Source organism: Bufo gargarizans, chromosome 9 (assembly GCF_014858855.1).
Source record: "Bufo gargarizans isolate SCDJY-AF-19 chromosome 9, ASM1485885v1, whole genome shotgun sequence".
NCBI classification, from domain to species: domain Eukaryota; kingdom Metazoa; phylum Chordata; class Amphibia; order Anura; family Bufonidae; genus Bufo; species Bufo gargarizans.
In genome coordinates, this window is record NC_058088.1 from 141,940,497 (window position 1) to 141,963,086 (window position 22,590).

A 22,590-nucleotide genomic window follows, 5' to 3' on the forward strand; every position below is an offset into this window, starting at 1 on the left:
TAAAGGGGTTGTCCGGGATCAAATTTATTATTTTTTTTTTTATGTACTACCTATTAACAGCTGAATCAAGGTCCCCCCATATGTTTTTAAGTATTTTCACCATTTCTATATGGCTCATACGGTCCCCCCACGCTTTGTTTACACCTATGTTTATTTTTTCCTACCTTCCTGCCGCACTGCACTGTGGTTCCCAGCACAGCGCGGCAGCATGGTTTCATCTCCGCCGTGACTCCGCCCCCTAATTAATATTCAGTGCTCTGCCTCTTTCATTCATAATAAAGCGCCCTGCCCGGTGACGTCACCTGACCGGATGGGCGTGGCTTAGCGCGGTTGGTTGCCGCCTTGTTACCGCCCATCCAGGCACTTTGAATAATTCATGTGGCTGAGGGTGACGTCACCGGGCTCCCTGGGAAGCGGAAGAAGAGGCTTCACTCGGCAGAAAGGGACCCGGTACGTCACCGAGTCTTGGAAACACAGCGCTTCCTGCTGAGAGTTGGAGACTTGAAAACTGGGCATTAGAAATGTCGGGTAAAGGTAGGACAGGCACGATTGTAACATTTAGGGCATTGTTGTACACATACTCCAATCTTCCCAATCCTGGACAACCCCTTTAAATATTTAGAGATTAAAATAGGGAAAACACCTGAAACGCTGTATAAGTTAAACTATATCCCATTGTTTAAAGCCATTAAAAAAGATTTGGAGAGGTGGAAGACTTTACCATTATCTATAACGGCAGGAGTCACCTACTAAAGATGATTTGTTTCCCAAAACTTCTATACCCCCTCCAGACATTGCCACTACTTTTTAAAACATTCAGATGTAAGGGATCTTCAATCCATTTTCACTTAATTTCTCTGGTCAGGTAAAAAAAAAACAAGGATAGCCTTATCTAAGGTAATGCTGACCAGACATCGTGGAGGTCTTAATATACCAAATCTGCGACTTTACAACCTCACTTGTCTCTTCAGACACTCTGTGGATTGGGTACACAGCACCCAACATTATTCAAATTACCTCCTAGAACAACAACTGCCCAGCAAATGGCCATTAATAAACCTACTGCATTCCAGGAGGTAAGCACTACCACCTCACCTAAAACAATCACTTGTTGTGAGAGACACGATAGTGACTTGAAAGCAAGTGCGCAAACTAGCAAAGAGGCCATTCTTAATCTTGAGGGACATGGAATTATGGCGCCACCCAGAGTTCCCTCAGGGAATACAAAATAAGATGTTCGTAACGTGGAGACTTCAAGGTGTGAATACCTTCATTGACCTATTGCAGGTTTCTGAAAACAGATATCTCATGTTTCCAGAAATCTGCACTAAATATGATTTGAGGGAAAAACAGTTTCTGGCGTACCAACAAATCACTCACTTTTGCAAGCAAAGATTGCTCGATGTATCTAGTGAGTGCAAAAGTCAATCATTGGCACTTTCATAAATTCATAGGGACTTTGAATAGGGATACAGGAGCCAACAAAACAGAAACAAATTTATTTATTTTTTAAATGGGGGGGGGGGGGGGTGGAACTAAAAGTTACACTACCAGTTGATGATGTACTGCAGGGTTAGAGTAGAGTATGTAAAGCAGTACCGTGTGAAAAGTGGAGGGAATCCGATTTTCGCCTCATACACTCCGCTATTTATGCGTTTCTCGAGAAATTTCTCGAGAAAGTCGAGAACGACAGAATACCTCACAACATGTCCAAAATGTGGGTCGGATAAGGCAGATTTGACACATTGCGTTTTGGTCTTGTAGCCATATACAGACATTCTGGAAGATGTTTATCAAATGGATCAAGGATACATGGGGAGACACATTAAATCACAGACCTGAAACAGTATTGTTCCATGTATTTTTGATGAGGCATCTAAACCAAAACGAATAATAGATGTGGCTTTATTGGTGTCTCTTCGTGGCCTTCTGCATAATTGGCTAAAGCCAAATATCCCACAACTACAGGATCTAATATCCCAAATGTCTCACTTCATGTATATGGACAAACTGGATACGGAACTCCAAAAGGGAAAAAAAAAAAGGTTTCTTTCGTAAATGGAAGACCTTTATTGTACATCTTACACAGACAGACAACATCAATAAGCTCATGTCAGTTTTCCAATATACAGAATGGTACTCCAGGGCTGTGTTGAAGGGGAACTTGGGAAAATTAGAAATGAGGACTTTGGTTTCTTGTCCAATGGTATCTTCATCGTGATGTTACTTATATATGATTCTAAAATTGGGTTGGGAGGAACTTGAGCAGATATCCTTTTGGGAAGTTTTGAAGGGCTAGGGAGGGTGGGAATATTGTTCTTTATTTTGAATAATGCCATGTATTCAATTATTTTTATACTTGAAAGCAAAATGCATCCTGTATCATTATATAGGATTCTGAAAATGTATGTAATCTTTCTACCTGATGATGCATTAATTAAAAATATATATAAAAAAAAAGGTTGTACAACAAAATATTAAGTTGTGTGCCATCATTTTTGTCCAGCCCAATTTCACAACTTTTTTTTTTTTTTTTATTCCGTCGAATCACAATTCAGATTTTTGTTAGCCGATTTTCAGTAAAATTTTATTTATAATTACTTTTATCGGTATCAATTTATTTGAGTGACCATTGTGGGTTTTTCTTTCTTTAAGAGCACGGCTACACTGCAACATTTGTTGTGCAACAGAAGGGTACACTTTGAAGTGTTGCAATGATAGCACTGCGACATGACAAACAATGTCGCGCAACAAATGTCCTCATGTAGCCCTAACAGAACGGTAGCAACAATTTTGTTGCCTAGGCCCAGCACAGTTTTTGATTACATCCTAGTACCCCAATATCCATATGGATACTACAATTAAAATTTGCATATTTCTACGCCTTTTTAAATTATTCAAACTTTGAAGTTTCAATCGTCCGCTTAGGTACGTTGTGAGGATCCGGCAGGCACTTCTGTTGCCGGAACTGCCTGCCGGATCCGGAAATCCGTGCGCAAACAGATAGCATTTGTAGACTGAAATGCATTGCAATACGTCTCTCTGGTGTCATCTGGAAAAAACGGATCCAGCATTTATTTTTTCACATTTTTTTAAAGGTCTGTGCATGCGCAGACTGGGAAACTGGATCCGTTTTGGCGGAAAACTTAGTGCTGGATCCGGCAATAATGCATTTCAATGGAAATTAATGCCGGCATTCCGTCGAGTGTCCCAGAATTTGGGCCAGAGAAAATACTGCAGCATGCTGCAGTATTTTCTCCTGCCAAATACCGTAAGAGTGACTGACTTGAAGACATCCTGATGCATACTGAACAGATTGCTCTCCATTCAGAATGCATTCGGACAAAACTGAAGCGCTTTCTTCCAGTATTGAGCCCCTTGGACGGAACTCAGTACCGGAAAACTTTAACGCAAGTTGTAACGTACCCTAAGGCCTCTTTCAAGCAAGTGTGGATGTGGTGTGATTTTTACAGATGGTTGCCAAGGAGACGAGGGATGAGAGACCCCAGACCCCATTTACTTTATTATTTTGCATTACAACATGGTTATAATGGAAAAAAGTAGCATTTTTTAATACAGAATGCAAAGTCAAATGCCATTTGAGGGTAAAAAAAATAATAAAAACATTACTCACCCCATCCACTTCATTGCGCAGCAGGGATCCTCTTTGTTCTTTGTCAAAAGGACATTCGCTGACGTCATCGCGCTCTTGACGTGAATGCAGTTAGCAAAGGATAGTGTTTTTACTTTTCTAATGCAGGCAGCTAAGCAGACTTGAGCTAGGCTTTGACCTGTATGTGAGTGACACGTCTGAATTAAGCGGTAGCTGTCAGGTTTTTAATGTATTATAGCTTTATATGATGAAGTAATTATGCTGCTGCAGAGTGTTTTACTTTACTAGGCAACATACTTGTTCGTTATTGCGTGGTTCTGAGGTGTCTGCTTCAGTTTTTTTTCTCCTCTAAGTTGATCTTGAGTCTAGCTATGTAGGTCTTTCCTTTCAGGAGATCTTGGACAGTCTATCTGCCTGATCCCCTTTTACGTGCTTTGCCCAACACCTTTGTAGTTGTCACATGGTGCAAAGTTTTTTTTTTTTTTTTCTTTTCCCTTTCCCCTACCCAATTTCATGTCCCACTGTGGGCTGTCCAGAGATTCTTCCTATTCTCTCAGAATTCACCACCCTGGAATCTCCCTGATGGGTTTGTCTCCATTCTATTTAAGTGTCACAGACCCCAACGGCAATGTTTTTATTTTTTTATTTATTTTTTTGCCCCAGAATGTCTTATGAACCGAACTCCAGGCCTCTGGAGCATGTTGTGATTTCCCTTCTTGCAGGAAAACAGGCTTATTAGATCTGAGTTTTCCATACTTCTCATTAACAATTGGGTCACTGGCCTTTATCCTCAATCTTGGGGTTAGCAGGATTACAACGGACACGATTGTCGAGCCTCACCAAAGGCATATTTATTGGTATGCAGGCTTATTCCTTTTCAAGTACTTTACATTGGTCGTTGTTTGTATATGTCCACAGCATTGCTTTTTAGGCTACAACCTACTTTGTTTATTTGTACTGTCTTCCTGGGTTTGCCATACTCGTAGCAATTCTTAGGTTTGGCCTGCTGAGTTTCCAGTCTCCCTGGACCATCTCTGGTTTTATTTTCACATTCCTGTTTTTAGTTTGTCCATCACTATTCAGTCTGAAGAGTAATCCCTCAGCCCATCAATGTTCACATAGTTCACTGATCCTGTGGAGCCATGGATGATTACAATATTTGCAATACTCCTGTCTGTGGTGGTATGCTCGGTGCCTGATTCCTCAAAGGAGGTGGAGTGCCATGCAGGCTCTTTTTTCTCCCTGAGATCCCCAGTGTGTACTCCTTTTTTGTGGTTTCGGTTTATCCTCATGTACATCTTGCAAGTACAAGGAAAACATTTCTTGTGCCTGATACTTTTATTCCAGCTTCTTGTTCTTTCTTCTTTTTCTCCAACGGGGATTGGTCCTTGAGTGTTTACTGAGAGGTTTCCCCTGGCTGGTGGAATCTTCCCTAGGACAAGACCATCTAGGGCACCTTGCTGTCCCTCTACTCCTTTTTGGGATCTTTTCTGCAGTCTTTTCTCCAGTTGGTAGCCCATTAGTTTGGTCTCTTCCATTTGACAGATCCTTGCGGGACAGTCTTTTTGGCTCTCATTCATCCTGGTATAAGGAGAAGATGAGCTTAAATAATATTCTATTGTCAATGGTGGACCTTAACTAGGGATCGACCGATTATCGGATTTACCGATATTATCGGCCGATATTGAGGATTTTGAACGCTATCGGTATCGGCATCTATTTTGCCGATATTCCGATAGCGTATGGGGAACACAGATCGCGCTGCTGACAGCGCTCTCCGTGTTCCCCTTAGCAGCACAGGGGAGAAGGAAGCAGTGTCTCCTCCCCCTGTGCTGCCGCTGCCGCCAATGAAAGGACAGGGGACAAGAGGAGGGGAGGAGCTATGGCCACTGCGCCACCAATGAAGCTTAATCTCATTTATTCATATACAGGAGGCGGGAGCTGGCTGCAGGATCACATAGCCGGCTCCCGACCTCTATGAGCAATAGCTGCGATCTGGGGTAGTTAACCCCTCAGGTGCCGCGGATCGCAGCTACTGCTCATAGAGGTCGGGAGCCGGCTATGTGATTCTGCAGCTCCCGCCTCCTGTATATGAATAAATGAGAGAGGGGTTGTCCAAGTTAATATTTATTGATGACCTATCCCCAGGATAGGTCATCAATATCAGATCGTCTGGGGTCCGACACTCCCTCCGATCAGCTGTTTGAAGAGGTGACTCGCACGGTGTCAGCGCTGCCTCCTCTTCACTGTTTACCTTCTAGCCGTTGCATCTGCAGTGGTGAGCAGGTGTAATTACACCCAAGCCATCCCATTCATTTCAATAGAAAGGCTTGGGTGTAATTACACCTGCTCACCACTGCAGATGCAACGGCTAGAAGGTAAACAGTGAAGAGGAGGCAGCGCTGGCACCGTGCGAGTTTCCTCTTCAAACAGCTGATCGGAGGGAGTGTCGGGTGATCTGATATTGATGACCTATCCCCAGGATAGGTCATCAATAAATATAACTTGGACAACCCCTTTAATCTTCATTGTGGCAGTGCGCCTCCCCCCCAATATTAAGCATTGATGGCGCAGTGCGCCGCCCCCCCCCTCCACCCCAGTATTAAAAACATTGGTGGCGCAGTGCGCCCCTCCACAGGATCCCCTCTCCCCTGCTCCTCCGATCGGAGCCCCAGCAGTGTAATGCTGGTGCTCCGATCGGTTACCATGGCAGCCAGGACGCTATTGAAGCCCTGGCTGCCATGGTAAGCTCCATGCTGCTGTGTGCACAAAGCACAGAGCAGCAGGGACAGTGTGAGCTCCTATTCACCCTGATAGAGATCTATCAGGGTGAATAGGACAAGGGTTCTAGTCCCTAAGGGGGCTAAAAGTTAGTAAAAAAAAGTTAGTAAAAAAAAAAAAGTTACAAAAATAAAACACCTAAATATTAAGTATAAATGAAAAAGAAAGATTTACAAAAAAAAAATACACATTAACAATAAACATTAATTTTCAGCAGATTTGTGGGAATTTTTTATTTTTTTTCAAAAATAAAAATTCCCAGAATATCAGTATAAATTATCGCCTATCGGCCTGAAAGTTCACAAATTATCGGTATCGGCCCTAAAAAAATCAATATCGGTTGATCCCTAGCCTTAACTATAGGTGATATAATAATAACAACAAGATGATTGCTGAAAAGTGATCTGTACAGACCAAGAAGTGGTGCCTATTAGGATGGTCATACACTTTAGATAGAAATTAGGTGAACAAATATCTGGTGATTATTGGCTATTACAATTCTTCAGACTGCCCATACATGTTCATTGAAACTGGGCTATGAAAGAAAGATCTTCTGGGAATGTTCTTTCAAAGAAAGCTCTTTTGTTCACAAACATTCTTTCTTTGAATAAAATATCGTTTGACTGACTGTCAGATGAAAATAGCCAGCTTCTTTTCAAATGATAATGGTCTATCATCAGTCGGCTAAAATGATTGCTCCTTGTTAAATTTCAGCTGACAAACATTTGTTTAGGTTGAAATTGTCTGTTTTGATCAACTTTAGATTGTGTATGGCCACTTTTTGGTTTAGTGGCTAGTGCAAAGACATGGAATATTTATGACCCAATTCTTTAAAATATATGCTTAAAGAGGTTTTCTGAGATTTTAATACTGGGGATAGGTCATCAGTATCTGATTAGTTTGGTCAGACACCCGGGACCCCCGCCGATCAGCTGTCTAAGAAGGCATTGGTGCTCCTGTAAGGGCCGCAGCCTTCTCTCGTCTCCCTATGCCAGTGATGACACGTTTATATGTCACATGGCCTAGGTGCAGCTCAGCCCCATAGTAGTGAATGAGCGCGATACCAAGCACAGCCACTATACAATATGAGTCACTGTGAACCAGCTGATCCTGAGGGTCCCAGGTGTCAGAGACAGATGACCAATCCTGACATAAAATCTTGGTCTAAACAATTGATCATTTTTTGTATTACACATTTCCTTAAGTTTGACCTTCATCTATCTAACACTGATAGCATATCCTAGCTATTATGCCACTAATGTTTGAGATGAAACAACCTCTTTAAGGCTACTTTCACACTGGCGTTTTGGCTTTCCGTTTTGTAAGATCCGTTTAGGGCTCTCACAAGCGGTCTAAAACGGATCAGTTTTGCCCTAATGCATTCTGAATAGAGAAAGATCCACTCAGAATGAATCAGTTTGCCTCCATTCCGCTTTGGAGGCGGACACCAAAACGCTGCTTGTCTGTCTGACAAAACTGAGCCAAAGGGATCCGTTCTTACACACAGTGTAAGTCAGTGGGGACGGATCAGTTTTCTATGACACAATCTATCACAATAGAAAACGGATACGTCCTCCATTGACTTTCAGTGGTGTTCAAGATGGATCCGTCTTGGCTATGTTACAGATAATACAAACGGATCCGTCTGTGCAGAGCCAGCCAGCTGCCTTAGGCCCCCTTCACACGGGCGAGAATTCTGTGCGGGTGCAATGCGTGAGGTGAACTCATTGCACCCGCACTGAATCCGGACCCATTCACTCCAATGGGGCTGTGCACATGAGCGGTGTGTTTTTTTTTTTTTTTTTTTTTTTAACGCATCACAGGGCTCCAGATGGTGACCAAAATGGTCGCCAATGTGAGTTAGAATTTACAAATGGCGACAAGACTTTTTAGTCTTGTTGCCATGACAATGAGTTCTTCACAGCAGCGCAGAGTAGGAGGAGTCTCTCCCCCCCTGTGTTGCTGCCGCCAATAAGAGGAGAGACGGGAGGAGGAGGGGAGGGGCTGTGGCCACTGCGCCACCAATGAAGATAACTGACCTGTTAATACAAATACAGGAGGTGGTTGCCGGAATCACATAGCCACCCGATCTCTGACAGGTTGCTGCGATCCGCTGCAGTTAAGCCCTCAGGTACCGCACTTATAAAAGGACAGGTCGCTGTGGAGTTCACTGTTAAAGGGGTGGGGTGCTGTAGAGGTCACTTATGGGGGATACTGCCGATATATTTTAACGACACACACACACCATTAAATTAAATAGATTTAATATACCCGTGCGAAGCCGCCTCCTTCTGCTAGTGTGTGTGTGTGTATGTATGTATGTATGTGTATATGTGTGTGTGTGTGTGTGTGTGTATGTATATATATATATATTAGTGTGTGTATATACACTCACCTAAAGAATTATTAGGAACACCATACTAATCTGGTGTTGGACCCCCTTTTGCCTTCAAAACTGCCTTAATTCTACGTGGCATTGATTCAACAAGGTGCTGATAGCATTCTTTAGAAATGTTGGCCCATATTGATAGGATAGCATCTTGCAGTTGATGGAGATTTGAGGGATGCACATCCAGGGCACGAAGCTTCCGTTCCACCACATCCCAAAGATGCTCTATTGGGTTGAGATCTGGTTCGGTGGGGGCCATTTTAGTACAGTGAACTCATTGTCATGTTCAAGAAACCAATTTGAAATGATTCAAGCTTTGTGACATGGTGCATTATCCTGCTGGAAGTAGCCATCAGAGGATGGGTACATGGTGGTCATGAAGGGATGGACATGGTCAGAAACAATGCTCAGGTAGCCTGTGGCATTTAAACGATGGCCAATTGGCACTAAGGGGCCTAAAGTGTGCCCAGAAAACATCCCCCACACCATTAAACCACCACCACCAGCCTGCACAGTGGTAACAAGGCATGATGGATACATGTTCTCATTCTGTTTACGCCAAATTCGGACTCTACAATTGAATGTCTCAACTGAAATCGAGACTCATCAGACCAGGCAACATTTTTCCAGTCTTCAACAGTCCAATTTTGGTGAGCTAGTGCAAATTGTAGCCTCTTTTTCCTATTTGTAGTGGGGATGAGTGGTACCCGGTGGGGTCTTCTGCTGTTGTAGCCCATCTGCCTCAAGGTTGTGCGTGTTGTGGCTTCACAAATGCTTTGCTGCATACCTCGGTTGTAACGAGTGGTTATTTCAGTCAACGTTGCTCTTCTATCAGCTTGAATCAGTCGGCCCATTATCCTCTGACCTCTACCATCAACAAGGCATTTTCGCCCACAGGACTGCCGCATACTGGATGTTTTTCCATTTTCACACCATTCTTTGTAAACCCTAGAAATGGTTGTGTGTGAAAATCCCAGTAACTGAGCAGATTGTGAAATACTCAGACCGGCCCATCTGGCACCAACAACCATGCCACGCTCAAAATTGCTTAAATCACCTTTCTTTCCCATTCTGACATTCAGTTTGGAGTTCAGGAGATTGTCTTGACCAGGACCACAACCCTACATGCATTGAAGCAACTGCCATGTGATTGGTTTATATGCGGTTTCATGCTGTGTGCATCATGCAAAATGCCACAAAGGGGTCCACTGAGACTTAATCGCCCAAGGGCCCACAGGAACCTGGAGCTGACCCTGTAAGTAGTGCTAAAATGAAAGGTTCAGGATGTGCAGAGTTCACACGTCACTTGTATATATGCCTGCTTGCACAAGTCATCACCTATTCACCAGAAGAGACTGGACCAAAAATCTCTGAGACTAGTATTCCTGTAAACACTTGAGTCACAGAAGCAACAACAAAAGTCCTGGTTAAGTGCTCTGGATGATTGGCTGTATGTGCAACTGCTCATGTTTTCATGCCTGATTGACTGCACTTGTATATATGTTCTATCACATAAGCTTGATATCCATGTGCAACCGTATCCATATTGACTGTGCTGCTTTCTTTCTTTTATTTAGATACATAGAAAGATGGGCAGAGATGGATGAATAGAAAGATTTTATTTAGACCTTAATATGAAACCAAGATCTAAGCTGTAGCCCTTTTTGTTTTGCAGCAGGTTCAGTAGCCTTAAAGGGGTTGTCTGGGTTCAAAGTTGAACCCGGACATACCCATAATTTCACCCAGGCAGCCCCCCTCATGCTCCGATGCTCTCCTTTGCCCTGCACTATACATCGACGACCTACTTTTTGTGTGGTCAGGCGATGTGGCGGATGTACCGCTGTTTGGAGATTACCTCAATTGTAACAGTTGTAATCTTAATTTTACATTGAATAATAGCAACTACAGTATTCCCTTTCTTGACCTTATGCTTAAGGGTAATATTGAAAGCTCCATGGTTGACACATGTACCCACCGAAAAAAGAAACATCAGGCAATACCACCCTCCTTGCTACATCTTGTCATCTTCGTCATGTCATCAAAAACATACCCAAAGGGGAATTTATACGCGTTTGCCGCAACTGTTCAGATGATGCGACATGTAGCAAGGAAATGGAAAATGTTGCCAATAGATTAATAAATAGGGGATATGACGAACACTCTTTGAACACTGCTAAGGAGGCAGCTCTCACTAAGGCCAAGGCAGAACTAATATACTCAAATAAAAACAAGTATAGTAAAAAACATATATTGAGTTATTCTTCTGCCCCGGCCTTTGTGACAAGCTATAGCCTGGAGTATTCGAATATTTTGAATTATTAAAAAACATCTCTCCATTTTAGAATATGATTAAAGGACATCGTTTGTTTGGGTATCAAGTGCATTGCACGTAGAGCGCCAACCATAGCCCAAAAAGTTAGTTCTTCACTTTTCCCGGACACTAGATTAAGTCCACCAACTTGGTTAATGTATAAAGGAAATTTTAAATGTGGAGACAGAATTTGCACATGCTGTAAAGTGATGTTAACAGGTAGTCATATTCTCTCATATGCCAACAATAAATTGTATATCCTGAAACAATATATTAATTGTATCACATTTGAGGTATATTGCATTGTATCTATGCTCTATATGTCGCCCCCAATATGTTGGATGCACTACTAATAGGTTGAAAACTAGAATATGTAGACACATTTTGGACATTCCTCATGTCAAAGCTAGAAATGTCTCTGTGGTCAATGCACATTATGCAGTAGTGCATGGAGGCGACAACGGGCATGCAAGTTCAGGGATTAGAAAGGGTTAATTCCCCAATACAAGGTGAAGATTAGAGCAGGAAGCTTCTAAATAGAGAATCATATTGTATCTTCTGTATGGAATCTATTATACCTAAAAGGTCTTAATAGAAGACATGATTTGATTCTTCATTACTGACGCAGTAAACATGTAGTGATATTTTTCTAATACGGCGAATGGCGTAACGTAAAAAAGGGTCAAAATGGCCAATTTGCCATTTTGTTTAATTACTTATCTTACCCAAAAAGATCAAAAAGTCCCACACTCTCCAAAATGATATCAATAAAAACGACAGATTGTCCCGCAAAAAATGAGCCCCCACACAGCTCAGTAGATAGAACTATAAAAAAGTTATGGGGGTCAGAATATAGGGATGTACATTTTCTTTTTTTCCAAAGTTAAAATTTATTTTTACACTGTTTTCACATATAAAACCTGTAAATATGGGTTATCGTTGTAATCTTACTGACCCAGAGAATGAAGGGCATTGGTCAGTTTTCCCGCAAACGAAACGTCGAGGATACAAAACATGAAAGACGGTGGAGGAATTTATTTATTTTTTTCCACCCCATTTGGATTTTTTTTTTTACTGCTTCCCACTATATTGTATGCCATAATTATTGGTGGCATTAGAAAGTCCCACATAAAATAGGCCCTCATACAGCTATGTGACCGGAAATATAAAGAAAGTTATGGCTCAAGGGAGATGGTGAAGAAAAATGTAAACTAAAAAAACCTCAAGTAGTGAAAGCGTTGAAGAGTAAATTAAATTAACTTTTTGGTAAAATGGGTCTGCCATAATAATGCATTTTGTATTATACTTTATTAAGGCATTTTGTATTTTTAATAGACTCCCCCCCCCCCCCTAAAGTTCACCTTTCCCTGTGCGCTTAAAATTCCACATTTCTGTACATGTCAGAACCTCCCAGGGAGCCAGTAGTGGGATGAGGAACCCACTGGCAGTAAGCAGCTGACAGCCCAGAATGCGGTACAAGTTTAGGGATAATCCAAGAGGGGTAGTCAATGTCCAATCCGGGTCGAGGCAGGCAGCGAAGGTTCAAGGCGGAAGACAGTCCAGGGGTCAGTACCCGGGAAGGATACAAAGAAACAACAGGCAATAGAAGGATCTGCAGGGAGGCTAGGTGTTCACCATAAGGTGGAATAACTCAGCAATGAACCAGAGCTCAGGCCAGGTCTTTATAGCCAGGGAAGGTAGGAACCACCCTCCCCAGGAACCAATGGTAGGCGAGGAAGGTGGAAGGTGTGTACTGGGAATCTCCCTCAGCAAGGCGCACCTTGGCGGCCGCATGGACATTCCCCAAGGGCTCCCAGGAACGCTCCTCGGGACCGTACCCCTTCCAGTGGATGAGATACTCCAGGACCCCATGCCGGCGGCGGGAGTCCAGGATCTCCTGGACTTCATACTCATCATCGTTATTCACCTGGATGGGAGGTGGTGGAGCAGGTGCCCGGTCCGGGAACGGGTTGGCACGGTGTGGTTTCAACAAGGACACGTGGAATACCGGGTGGATTCCCAGGGAAGTAGGCAACTGGAGCTTGGCTGCAACGTTGTTGACCATACTCACGATCTCAAAGGGACCAAGGTAACGGGGTCCCAGTTTTCGGGAGGGACAGGACAGCTTGAGGTGCTGTGTGGAAAGCCACACCTTGTCCCCGTCTTTGTACCTGGGGAATTCTGTGCGTCTACGGTCTGCCTGCATCTTGTGCCGCTGCTGAGCGGCCCGGAGTTGTTGCGTTAGGGTCCGCCTCAGTTCTCGTAGGAGCCGGAGCCGTTGAGCTACTTCAGGCACTGGGACATCAAGGGGGAGATCCGGGAGAGTTGCGGGATGATAGCCATAGTTGGCATAGAATGGTGAGAGCCCGGTGGAGGAATGAAGCTGATTGTTGAAGGAAAATTCTGTGAAGGGGAGATGGCTCACCCAGTCGTCTTGTAGATGGGATGTGTAACAGCGAAGGAACTGTTCGAGGGTTTGGTTGGTCCTTTCGGTCTGCCCATTGGACTGGGGGTGATAGGCAGAAGACAGGCTGCGAGTGATATGAAGGCTACGGCAACACTGGGTCCAAAAGCGGGAGGTGAATTGTGAGCCCCGGTCTGAGACGATGGAATCAGGGAGCCCGTGCAACCGGAACACGTGTTGGAGGAACAACTCTGAGGTTTTTTGGGCCGTCGGGAGACCGGAGGTCGGAATGAAGTGGGACATCTTGGTACATCTGTCCACCACCACCATGATGGTGGTACAGGCTTGTGAAGGCGGTAAGTCCACAATGAAATCCATGGCTATGTTGCGCCATGGAAGGGTTGGCACTGGCAGAGGCTGTAATAACCCAACAGGTTTTGAGGTGGGACGTTTGTAGAGTGCACACACGGAACAAGACTCTATGTAGGAGCATACGTCGGCTGCCAAAGAGGGCCACCAAAACTGACGTAGGATGCATTCCGTGGTGTTGCGCCTACCTCGGTGGCCTGCTGTGGGGTGGTCATGGTGATGCTGTAGTACAGGCAGTCGCTGGGAGACTGGGACGTAGATCCACTGTTGGTGGTAACAAAGCCCCTGCTTCATTGGTAGATGGGCTGCCTCCTCTGGAGCTGGCATGCTGGCCCGTCGGATCCTCTCGATCAAGGAGTGTTGGGTGGCTAGAAAGTATGCGGCTGGCAGGATCGGTTCCGGAGGTGCAGGATCGGCCTCGGAGGAGCACATACGGGACAAGGCATCAGCCTTGCCGTTCTTGGATCCCGGTCGATAGGTAATCTGGAGGCGAAAATGGGAGAAAAAGAGAGCCCACCTGGCTTGTCGAGGACGCAGTCGCTTGGCACTGCGGAGATATTCGAGGTTGCGATGGTCGGTGTACACCACCACAGGGTTTTCGGCTCCTTCCAGCAAATGTCTCCATTCCTCCAGGGCGTCCTTGATGGCGAGCAGCTCCCTCTCACCCACATCATAGTTGCGTTCGGCCCCGGTGAGTTTGCGGGAATAAAAGGCAACGGGGTGGAGAAGCTGCTTCTCCCCTTGGACCTGGGAGAGAACAGCCCCGATAGCCCCCTCGGAGGCGTCGGTCTCCAGAAAAAACGGGCAAGAGGCGTCCGGTTGTACCAGTATAGGTGCCTGTGTGAACAGCCTGTTAAGGTGCTGGACCTTTGGGGTCCATTCAAACAGGGTGTTGCTCCTGGTCAGAGCAGTGATGGGAGCGCAGATCGCTGAAAAGTTCCGAATGAATCGGCGGTAAAAATTGGCAAAACCAATGAACTGCTGCACCATCCGCTGATTGCGGGGGACAGGCCAATTCTGGACGGCCTGATCTTCCTGGGGTCCATCTCCACTCGACCTGGGGATAGGATGTAGCCCAGGAACTCAATGGACGAGACTTCGAAGGTGCTTTTTTCAAGCTTGCCATAGAGACTGTGGGTCCGCAGACGCTGGAGCACCGATTTGACATGCCGTTCGTGTTGTGGCAGTGATCTGGAGAAGACAAGGATATCGTCCAGATATACCACAACATAGGTATCCAACAGGTCACGGAAGACGTCATTGATGAAGCACTGAAATGTGGCAGGGGCGTTACAGAGCCCGAAGGGCATGACAAGGTACTCGTAGTGCCCAAACCGTGAGCGGAATGCTATCTTCCACTCATCTCCCTCCCTGACACGAATCAGATTGTAGGCCCCACGGAGGTCGATCTTGGTGAAGAAACGGGCATCCTTGACTCTGTCCAGCAAGTCGGGAATGAGAGGGAGTGGGTACCGGTTCTTCTTGGTGATGTCGTTCAGGGCCCGGTAATCGACACAGGGCCGGAGACCCCCATCTTTTTTCCCCACAAAGAAGATGCCGGCCCCAACTGGAGAGGTCGAGGGACGGATGAACCCCTTCGCTAGGCTCTCCTCTATGTAGTCCTTCAGGGCCCTGGTCTCGGGTTCGGACAGATTGTACAAGCGCCCGTACGGCAGTGGGGCTCCAGGGAGCAGGTCAATGGGGCAATCATAAGGCCTGTGTGGCGGCAAGGCGTCTGCTCCTTTTTTTTCAAAAGCGTCTGCATAGTCCTGATATTTGTCGGGTAGTCTGTGTTCAACGGTGCCCAGAACCGTAGGAGGGCTTGGAGCCGGAGACGCGTGAACAGGAGAACCGGAGGGGGGCGTGAAGGTGATGGAGCCAGAGGTCCAGTCAATCGTGGGGTTGTGTCTCCTAAGCCAGGGGATGCCTAAAATGATTGGAAACAAGGGGGAAGGCACGATGTCCCACACGATCTTCTCGGAATGGTAAAGGCCGATAAGGAGGAACAAGGGATGTGATTCCATGGCGATAGGTCCCGTCTTTAGGGTGCTGCCATCCACCAGATGCAGCTGGGATGGGTTCTTCTTAGGGCGCAACGGGATGCCTAGTTGGGAAGCCACATCCTTGTCCATAAAACAGCTGCTTGCGCCCGAATCAATGATGGCAGAGAGATCAATATTGTTGTTGTCCAGCTGCAGGGAAACGGGGATGGTGAGATGAGACGAGTTGTTATACATAGGTAGGTTAATGCATACTGTAGGTGTCTCCGGCCTACCTTCGGGAGGTTTGATAGGACAGTCCTTCAGGAAATGGCCCGGTTTTGCGCAGTATAAACACAGATGCAAGGTTCTTCTCCTGGTTCTCTCCACCGTGGACAGGGGACCCCGAACAGCCCCGATCTGCATCGGCTCCTCCTGGTTACCGTCTTCTGCCACAGGAACAGGAAGCCTTAAGGGTTCCGACTGGCGCTCCGTTAGAGGCGGGGTCTGTTGTCGCTCCTGTCGTCTTTCCCGGAAGCGGCGATCCAGGTGGGTTACTGAGTCCATCAGGCCCCCCAAGGAGCCCGACACCCCAATGCGGGCGAGCTCATCCTTGAGCTGCTCGGACAAACCGATGCGGAACTGGTCAATCAAGGCCACCTCGTTCAAGCCCGTATCCGGGGCTACCTCACGGAATTCCATGATGTAATCCTCCACTGGACGTCTGCCCTGGCGGAGGGTGCGCAAGGTACCCCTGGCGGTTGAAGAACGCAGGGGGTCATCATAAAGTCTTTGCATAGCTGCGGCAAAGGACTTCCAAGATGCCAGCACTGGGTCATCGGCTAGTAGGAGTTGGTGCGCCCAGGTCTGGGGAGGCCCTGAGAGCAAGGAAATTGCCGTGCGTACCTTGACGAAGTCCGTGGCATATGTACGTGGCTTCAGGGAAAACAACAGCTCGCAGGAGATGATGAAGGAGCGGTACTTCCTCCGATCTCCTGAAAACCGCTCAGGGAGGCTGACTGACGGCTCGCTAGAGACCACTTCCAGGGTGCGCGCCGGCGTAGGGGGAGGCGATGGTGGTAGCGCGGTGCGCTCTGCGATGCGCTGCTCCTGTGTGGCAACCCTCTGCAGCAGGTGCTCAGGACTCGCTTGCATCTCCTGGAAGGCCTGCGTCATGAGGTTAAGTTGCTGGGTCATGGCCGTCATGGGATCCACTGCTTTTGCGGGTTCCATGGTGAAGGCTGAGTTATTCTGTCAGAACCTCCCAGGGAGCCAGTAGTGGGATGAGGAACCCACTGGCAGTAAGCAGCTGACAGCCCAGAATGCGGTACAAGTTTAGGGATAATCCAAGAGGGGTAGTCAATGTCCAATCCGGGTCGAGGCAGGCAGCGAAGGTTCAAGGCGGAAGACAGTCCAGGGGTCAGTAGCCGGGAAGGATACAAAGAAACAACAGGCAATAGAAGGATCTGCAGGGAGGCTAGGTGTTCACCATAAGGTGGAATAACTCAGCAATGAACCAGAGCTCAGGCCAGGTCTTTATAGCCAGGGAAGGTAGGAACCACCCTCCCCAGGAACCAATGGCAGGCGAGGAAGGTGGAAGGTGTGTACTGGGAATCTCCCTCAGCAAGGCTCACACCTGACAGCCGGATAATGCAGGAACTCTATGCACCCGGAAATGTGCGAGCAGCCTGTGTACTGCGCACACGCCGTGCACCCGCACCTCGGGCACCAGGTGTTCTACCGAGCTGATGGGGAACCCGTGCCCTGCGCCGTGCCCGTGGTCCCAGAGTAGGGGTAACACCCCCTGCTTCCTGACAGTACATCACGGACCTCTCAGCTGTGTACAGAGTAGGGCTCTACAGTTTATGAATGGTACTGCAGAGAACGGAGGTTTACTAAATACTGGCATAGCACATGGGTACCCTCTAACCATGTGCTATGCCAGCATTAGCTGAGCAGAGTGGCTCCTGCCTGTGCCTCCCAACCTGCTTTTGAAAGAGACTAGCACAACAGCTATATATTTGGAGCTTCTTCAAATGGTTGCGTGGCTGCACACAAGTCTAAGATCGCAATGCCAAGTGGCAGCTGCAGTGCTGTAAAGTGTGCCAACTCTGCAGCAGTGGAATTGTGTCCTCTTGAGTGATGAATAATATTTCATTACCTGGCACAGTGGCATGCCTTACTATGGATGCTTACCAAGCCACTGCTGTATGGCACCCAGGGACGTCGGGCCAGTGTCGAACTGCTTCTCCTTTTTGCAACATAAATGTACTGCATTTTCCATCAGCCACCACTAGGGAGAGCTCAGTGCAAAGAAAATACATGGTTTCCTGAGCACTGTATACATTCCTGTGCACAGAACACCCCATGTTTGTGGCAACAGGCAATCACTTTTCCTTGCTGATTTATCAGTTGTCGTATGTAAATACAAAAATGGAGTTCAGAATGAAAGCGAAATTTATGAAGCATCAGGTCCAATTTTTGTCACATAGAAGGCAGAAAAAAGTGTAAGACGGGGAGAGGGTTGATTTTCCTATCAGTGATTTTATTAAAAATTTCTTCTATTCAATAAAGAAAAAAGGCCATCAATAAATTCCTCCGAAATATGGGGAGTTGCACTTTGCATTCTGTGTTACCTAGAAGTGGCACGCGTGATCTGTGTATACCCCTGATCTGGCAGTCTGATAAATTAGTCTGGGTTGTCTACCAGCATGGATAGTGCCTACTGTAAACGTTCGTAAACAAGGGATAATGGTATGGGCTGTTTTTCATATTTTATGACCCTTATTTACAGCGACTTTGCAAAGTTTTCACTCGCCTTCGCCACGTTTACAAAAAGTGGCAGTGGACAGGCTTTGTGCAGGACCTCTGTTCTATGGCTCACATTTCACCAGAACAGGCATATATTCTTAGTCACACTCCAGAATGTTGAAGAAAGCCTGTTATAGCCACTGAGGGTCTCCAACACCATATCAATGCCTTCAAAATGGGATGTCCAACAAGGCCCCATGGGTGCTGTGGTCAGTTGTTAACATACATTTGACCACATAGTGTGGATCAAGCTGATGGAATCTGAAAATCCAAAGGTGTTGTGCACTATGGACTTCACAGGTTGATTTGTGAGAAATATATATTTGATTTGTATCTTGCTCTTTTCCATACAGTATTTTTGCGACCTGGTTTATAGATCATTTATACTTTCACATCTGTTTTTTCAGATCCTGAGCAAGAGTAAAGAGTCGCCATGGGCACTACTGCACAGTGTCAGCGATGCATTTTCTGGGTGGTTGTTAATGCTGCTGATTGGCCTTTCTGCAGGTAATAGCTTTTTACTAAAATTTAGTTTCAGATGTATCAGAGCTTAGTGTATCATTTGGCACAAGTCCCCTTGTCGAATGTTGAGTTGTTTTTAAATCGGGTGTCAGATATGGACATAGTGCACTAAATGTGCATTTCAGTGAATTGAAAAAATGAAGAAAAATGCATTCAGCTTTGTACATGTTAACAATATACATTTTCTTTAAAGAGGATTAGTCAGCAGGATCAATCCCATTAAGCTAGATGAAACCTGGTAGAGCTGATCCTGCTGAGTAAAAGTATACCTTTTTCGTGCAGATCTTTTGGGCCTTTACTTAGAAATGCATCTTTTTAATGTTTTTGCAAATGGCCTCTGTGCACCATATCTCTACAACTGTTTAGCAATGGCCACTACTGCCTCCCTCTGATTGACGGGGTCGGGCATCATGGGTGTCCTTGCCTGGCAATTTAATCCTGATCCAGACATTACACTATCAGCGCAAGCTGTGGGATTACAAGGCTAGACTAAAGGATGTTGATGATGTCTAGCCCTGTCAATCAGGTGGGCAGTGGCCATTACTGCACAGCAGACGAGCTAATGCACACCGCTGAGACCTGCAACTTGATACATTGAAGCCCTCATGTGCATAAACATTAAAAGATAAATGTCACGGGTATAAAGATAGAGTGGAGGTGCACCCCCTGAGCTGCCACCCTTTCCCCTGTCCCTGCATACTTGCACCACCCTCCCTAGGTGACGGGGCGCAACTGGACGACAGTCCCTGACCTGAGTAAGTGCAAGCAGAGAGATAGAGACAGCAGGGAAGCGGACAGCCAATGAGAGGTAGCACTCGAGCGGACAGAGAGGCGGAACGAGCAAGGTACCACCAAAAATGGAAAAGCGAGGCGGGTCAACTAGCCGGGGACAGTCCAGGAGGTCACGTCAGTACGAGGGAAGAGGCAAAGACAAAATCCAAAGCAAGCTGAGGTCAAAATCCGAGAGGTAGCGTCAAGGTTCAGGGAGCAGGCAGAAGAGGTGTCAGGAAGCAGATCAAGGGTCAAATCCAAAGGTAAGCTAAATAACAATAATTATAATACACAGCCTAAGGGACCAAAATCACAGGCAACCTGTAGCCAGCAGGTTGCCTGTATTTATAGTGGGGAGTGAGGGTCATGTGACGTGGCCAGCATCACATGACCGACAGACAGGCAAGTCGATCACAGAGTGATCAGCTCGGCCCCTTAAGGCAGACCTAGGAGCAGGGAACCTCCCAGCTAGCAAACGAGGCCGAACACAGATCCTCGCTCCCGAAGCTAAGCAGCAGGTCTGCGGCTCATGGGAGACAGAGTGCGCCTTCGGCGCCCCGTTACAGTAAATTTCTTAGTAAAAGGGCAACAGATGTGCATAAAAAGGTATGTTTTTGCTCAGCAGGATCAATCTTACCATGCACTATGTCTAGTTTAATGGAGTTGATTCTGCTGACTGACATTCTTTAATGTTCCTTTCGGAAGTAAAATTTAAATCCAACTTAGCCAACCATAATTTTGGCCATAAGTTAATGCATCCCAAGAGCAGAATCCGTAAAACAAATATATACCCCATTGCATCAAGGCTCATCACATTTTAGAACTAAACAGTAGAAATGTTGTCAAAACTGTTATTGACACAGAGATATTGTGTTCTATAGGCTCCTTAGCTGGACTGATTGACATATCCTCTCATTGGATGACTGACCTGAAGGATGGCATATGTGTAGAGTGGTTCTGGTTTAACCATGAGCAGTGCTGTTGGAAGTCTGATAATGTGACTTTTGAAAACCGAAATGTATGTCCAGAGTGGAGAAACTGGTCTCAGATAATAATTGGCCAGTCTGAGGTAAGACAATGCTTATGTCATATTTGTTGAACTACATTCATTGTATGCATTTGGAAGGCTCCTTGTGCATGCAATAGATAAACCCATAGGGCTTAATTCACCCAGTGTATGCCAAATGCCAGTTATTTTTTCCTGTGTAGTAGACTGTGGCATATTATCCCTTTCGCTACCAGCGCCGTACATGTACGGCACTGGAGCGAGAGGAAAACATGGCGCCCTCAATAATGCCGATCGTGGTAATTAACCACCTCAGCTCCCCTAGCTTAAACCCCCTTAATGACCAGACCACTTTTTACTATTCTGCACTACACTACTTTCACAGTTTATTGCTCAGTCATACAACTTACCACCCAAATTAATTTTACCTCCTTTTTTTCTCACTAATAGAGCTTTCATTTGGTGGTATTTCATTGCTGCTGACATTTTTACATTTTTTGTTATTAATCGAAATTTACCGATTTTCTTTTTTTTGCAAAAAAAAAAAGACTTTTCACTTTCAGGTGTAAAACTTTTCAAATAAGACTACATTTCTATATAAATTTTTCTCTACATTTATTGTTCTACATGTCTTTGATAAAAAAATTAAATAAGTGTATATTTATTGGTTTGCGCAAAAGTTATAGTGTGAATTTCCGCATTTTGAAGCAGCTCTGACTTTCTGAGCACCTGTCATGTTTCCTGAGGTTCTGCAGTGCCCAGACAGTAGAAACACCCCACAAATGACCCCATTTCAGAAAGTAGACACCCTAAGGTATTCCCTGATGGGCATAGTGAGTTCATATAAGTTTTTATTTTTTGTCACAAGTTAGTGGAAAATTATGATTTTTTTTTTTTTTTCTTACAAAGTCTCATATTCCACTAACTTGTGACAAAAAATAAAAACTTCCATGAACTCACTATGCCCATCACAAAATACCTTGAGGTGTCTTCTTTCCAAAATGGGGTCACTTGTGGGGTATTTATACTGCCCTGGCATTTTAGAGGCCTTAATGCGTGAGGAGTAGTTTGAAATCCAAATGTGTAAAAAATGCCCCATGAAATCCTAAAGGTGCACTTTAGAATTTGGGCCCCTTTGCCCACCTAGGCTGCAAAAAAGTGTCACACATGTGGTATCGCCGTAATCGCCGGTGTATTTTTACATATACCCATGCTGGGTGAGAGAAATATCTCTCTAAAAGTCAACTTTTCCCTTTTTTTTTTTTATGCAAAGTTGTCATTTTTAGAGAGATATTTCTCTCATCCAGCATGGGCATATGTAAAAAGACACCCCAAAACACATTGCCCAACTTCTCCTGAGTACAACGATGCCACATGTGTGACACTTTTTTGCAGCCTAGATGCGCATATTCCTTTTAGGAGGGCATTTTTAGACATTTGGATTCCAGACTTCTTCTCACGCTTTAGGGCCCCTAAAATGCCAGGGCAGTATAAATACCCCACATGTGACCCCATTTTGGAAAGAATACACCCCAAGGTATTTCGTGATGGGCATAGTGAGTTCATGGAAGTTTTTTATTTTTTGTCCCAAGAATATGAGACTTTGTAAGAAAAGAAAAAAATCATAATTTTCC

The 22,590-nt window shown here is 45.4% G+C and overlaps 1 protein-coding gene across 6 annotated transcripts in view; it reads left to right on the forward strand.

The window, feature by feature from the left end:
• LOC122946008 (H(+)/Cl(-) exchange transporter 5) overlaps positions 1 to 22,590 on the forward strand; it is a 174,931-nt gene that overhangs the window by 76,271 nt on the left and 76,070 nt on the right. For all 6 annotated transcript variants that reach the window (XM_044305282.1, XM_044305281.1, XM_044305284.1 and 3 more), the window contains 2 exons: positions 19,065 to 19,164; positions 20,832 to 21,019. In XM_044305282.1, the coding sequence (XP_044161217.1) occupies positions 19,065 to 19,164; positions 20,832 to 21,019 (288 nt within the window). The remainder of the gene's footprint in view (positions 1 to 19,064; positions 19,165 to 20,831; positions 21,020 to 22,590) is intronic.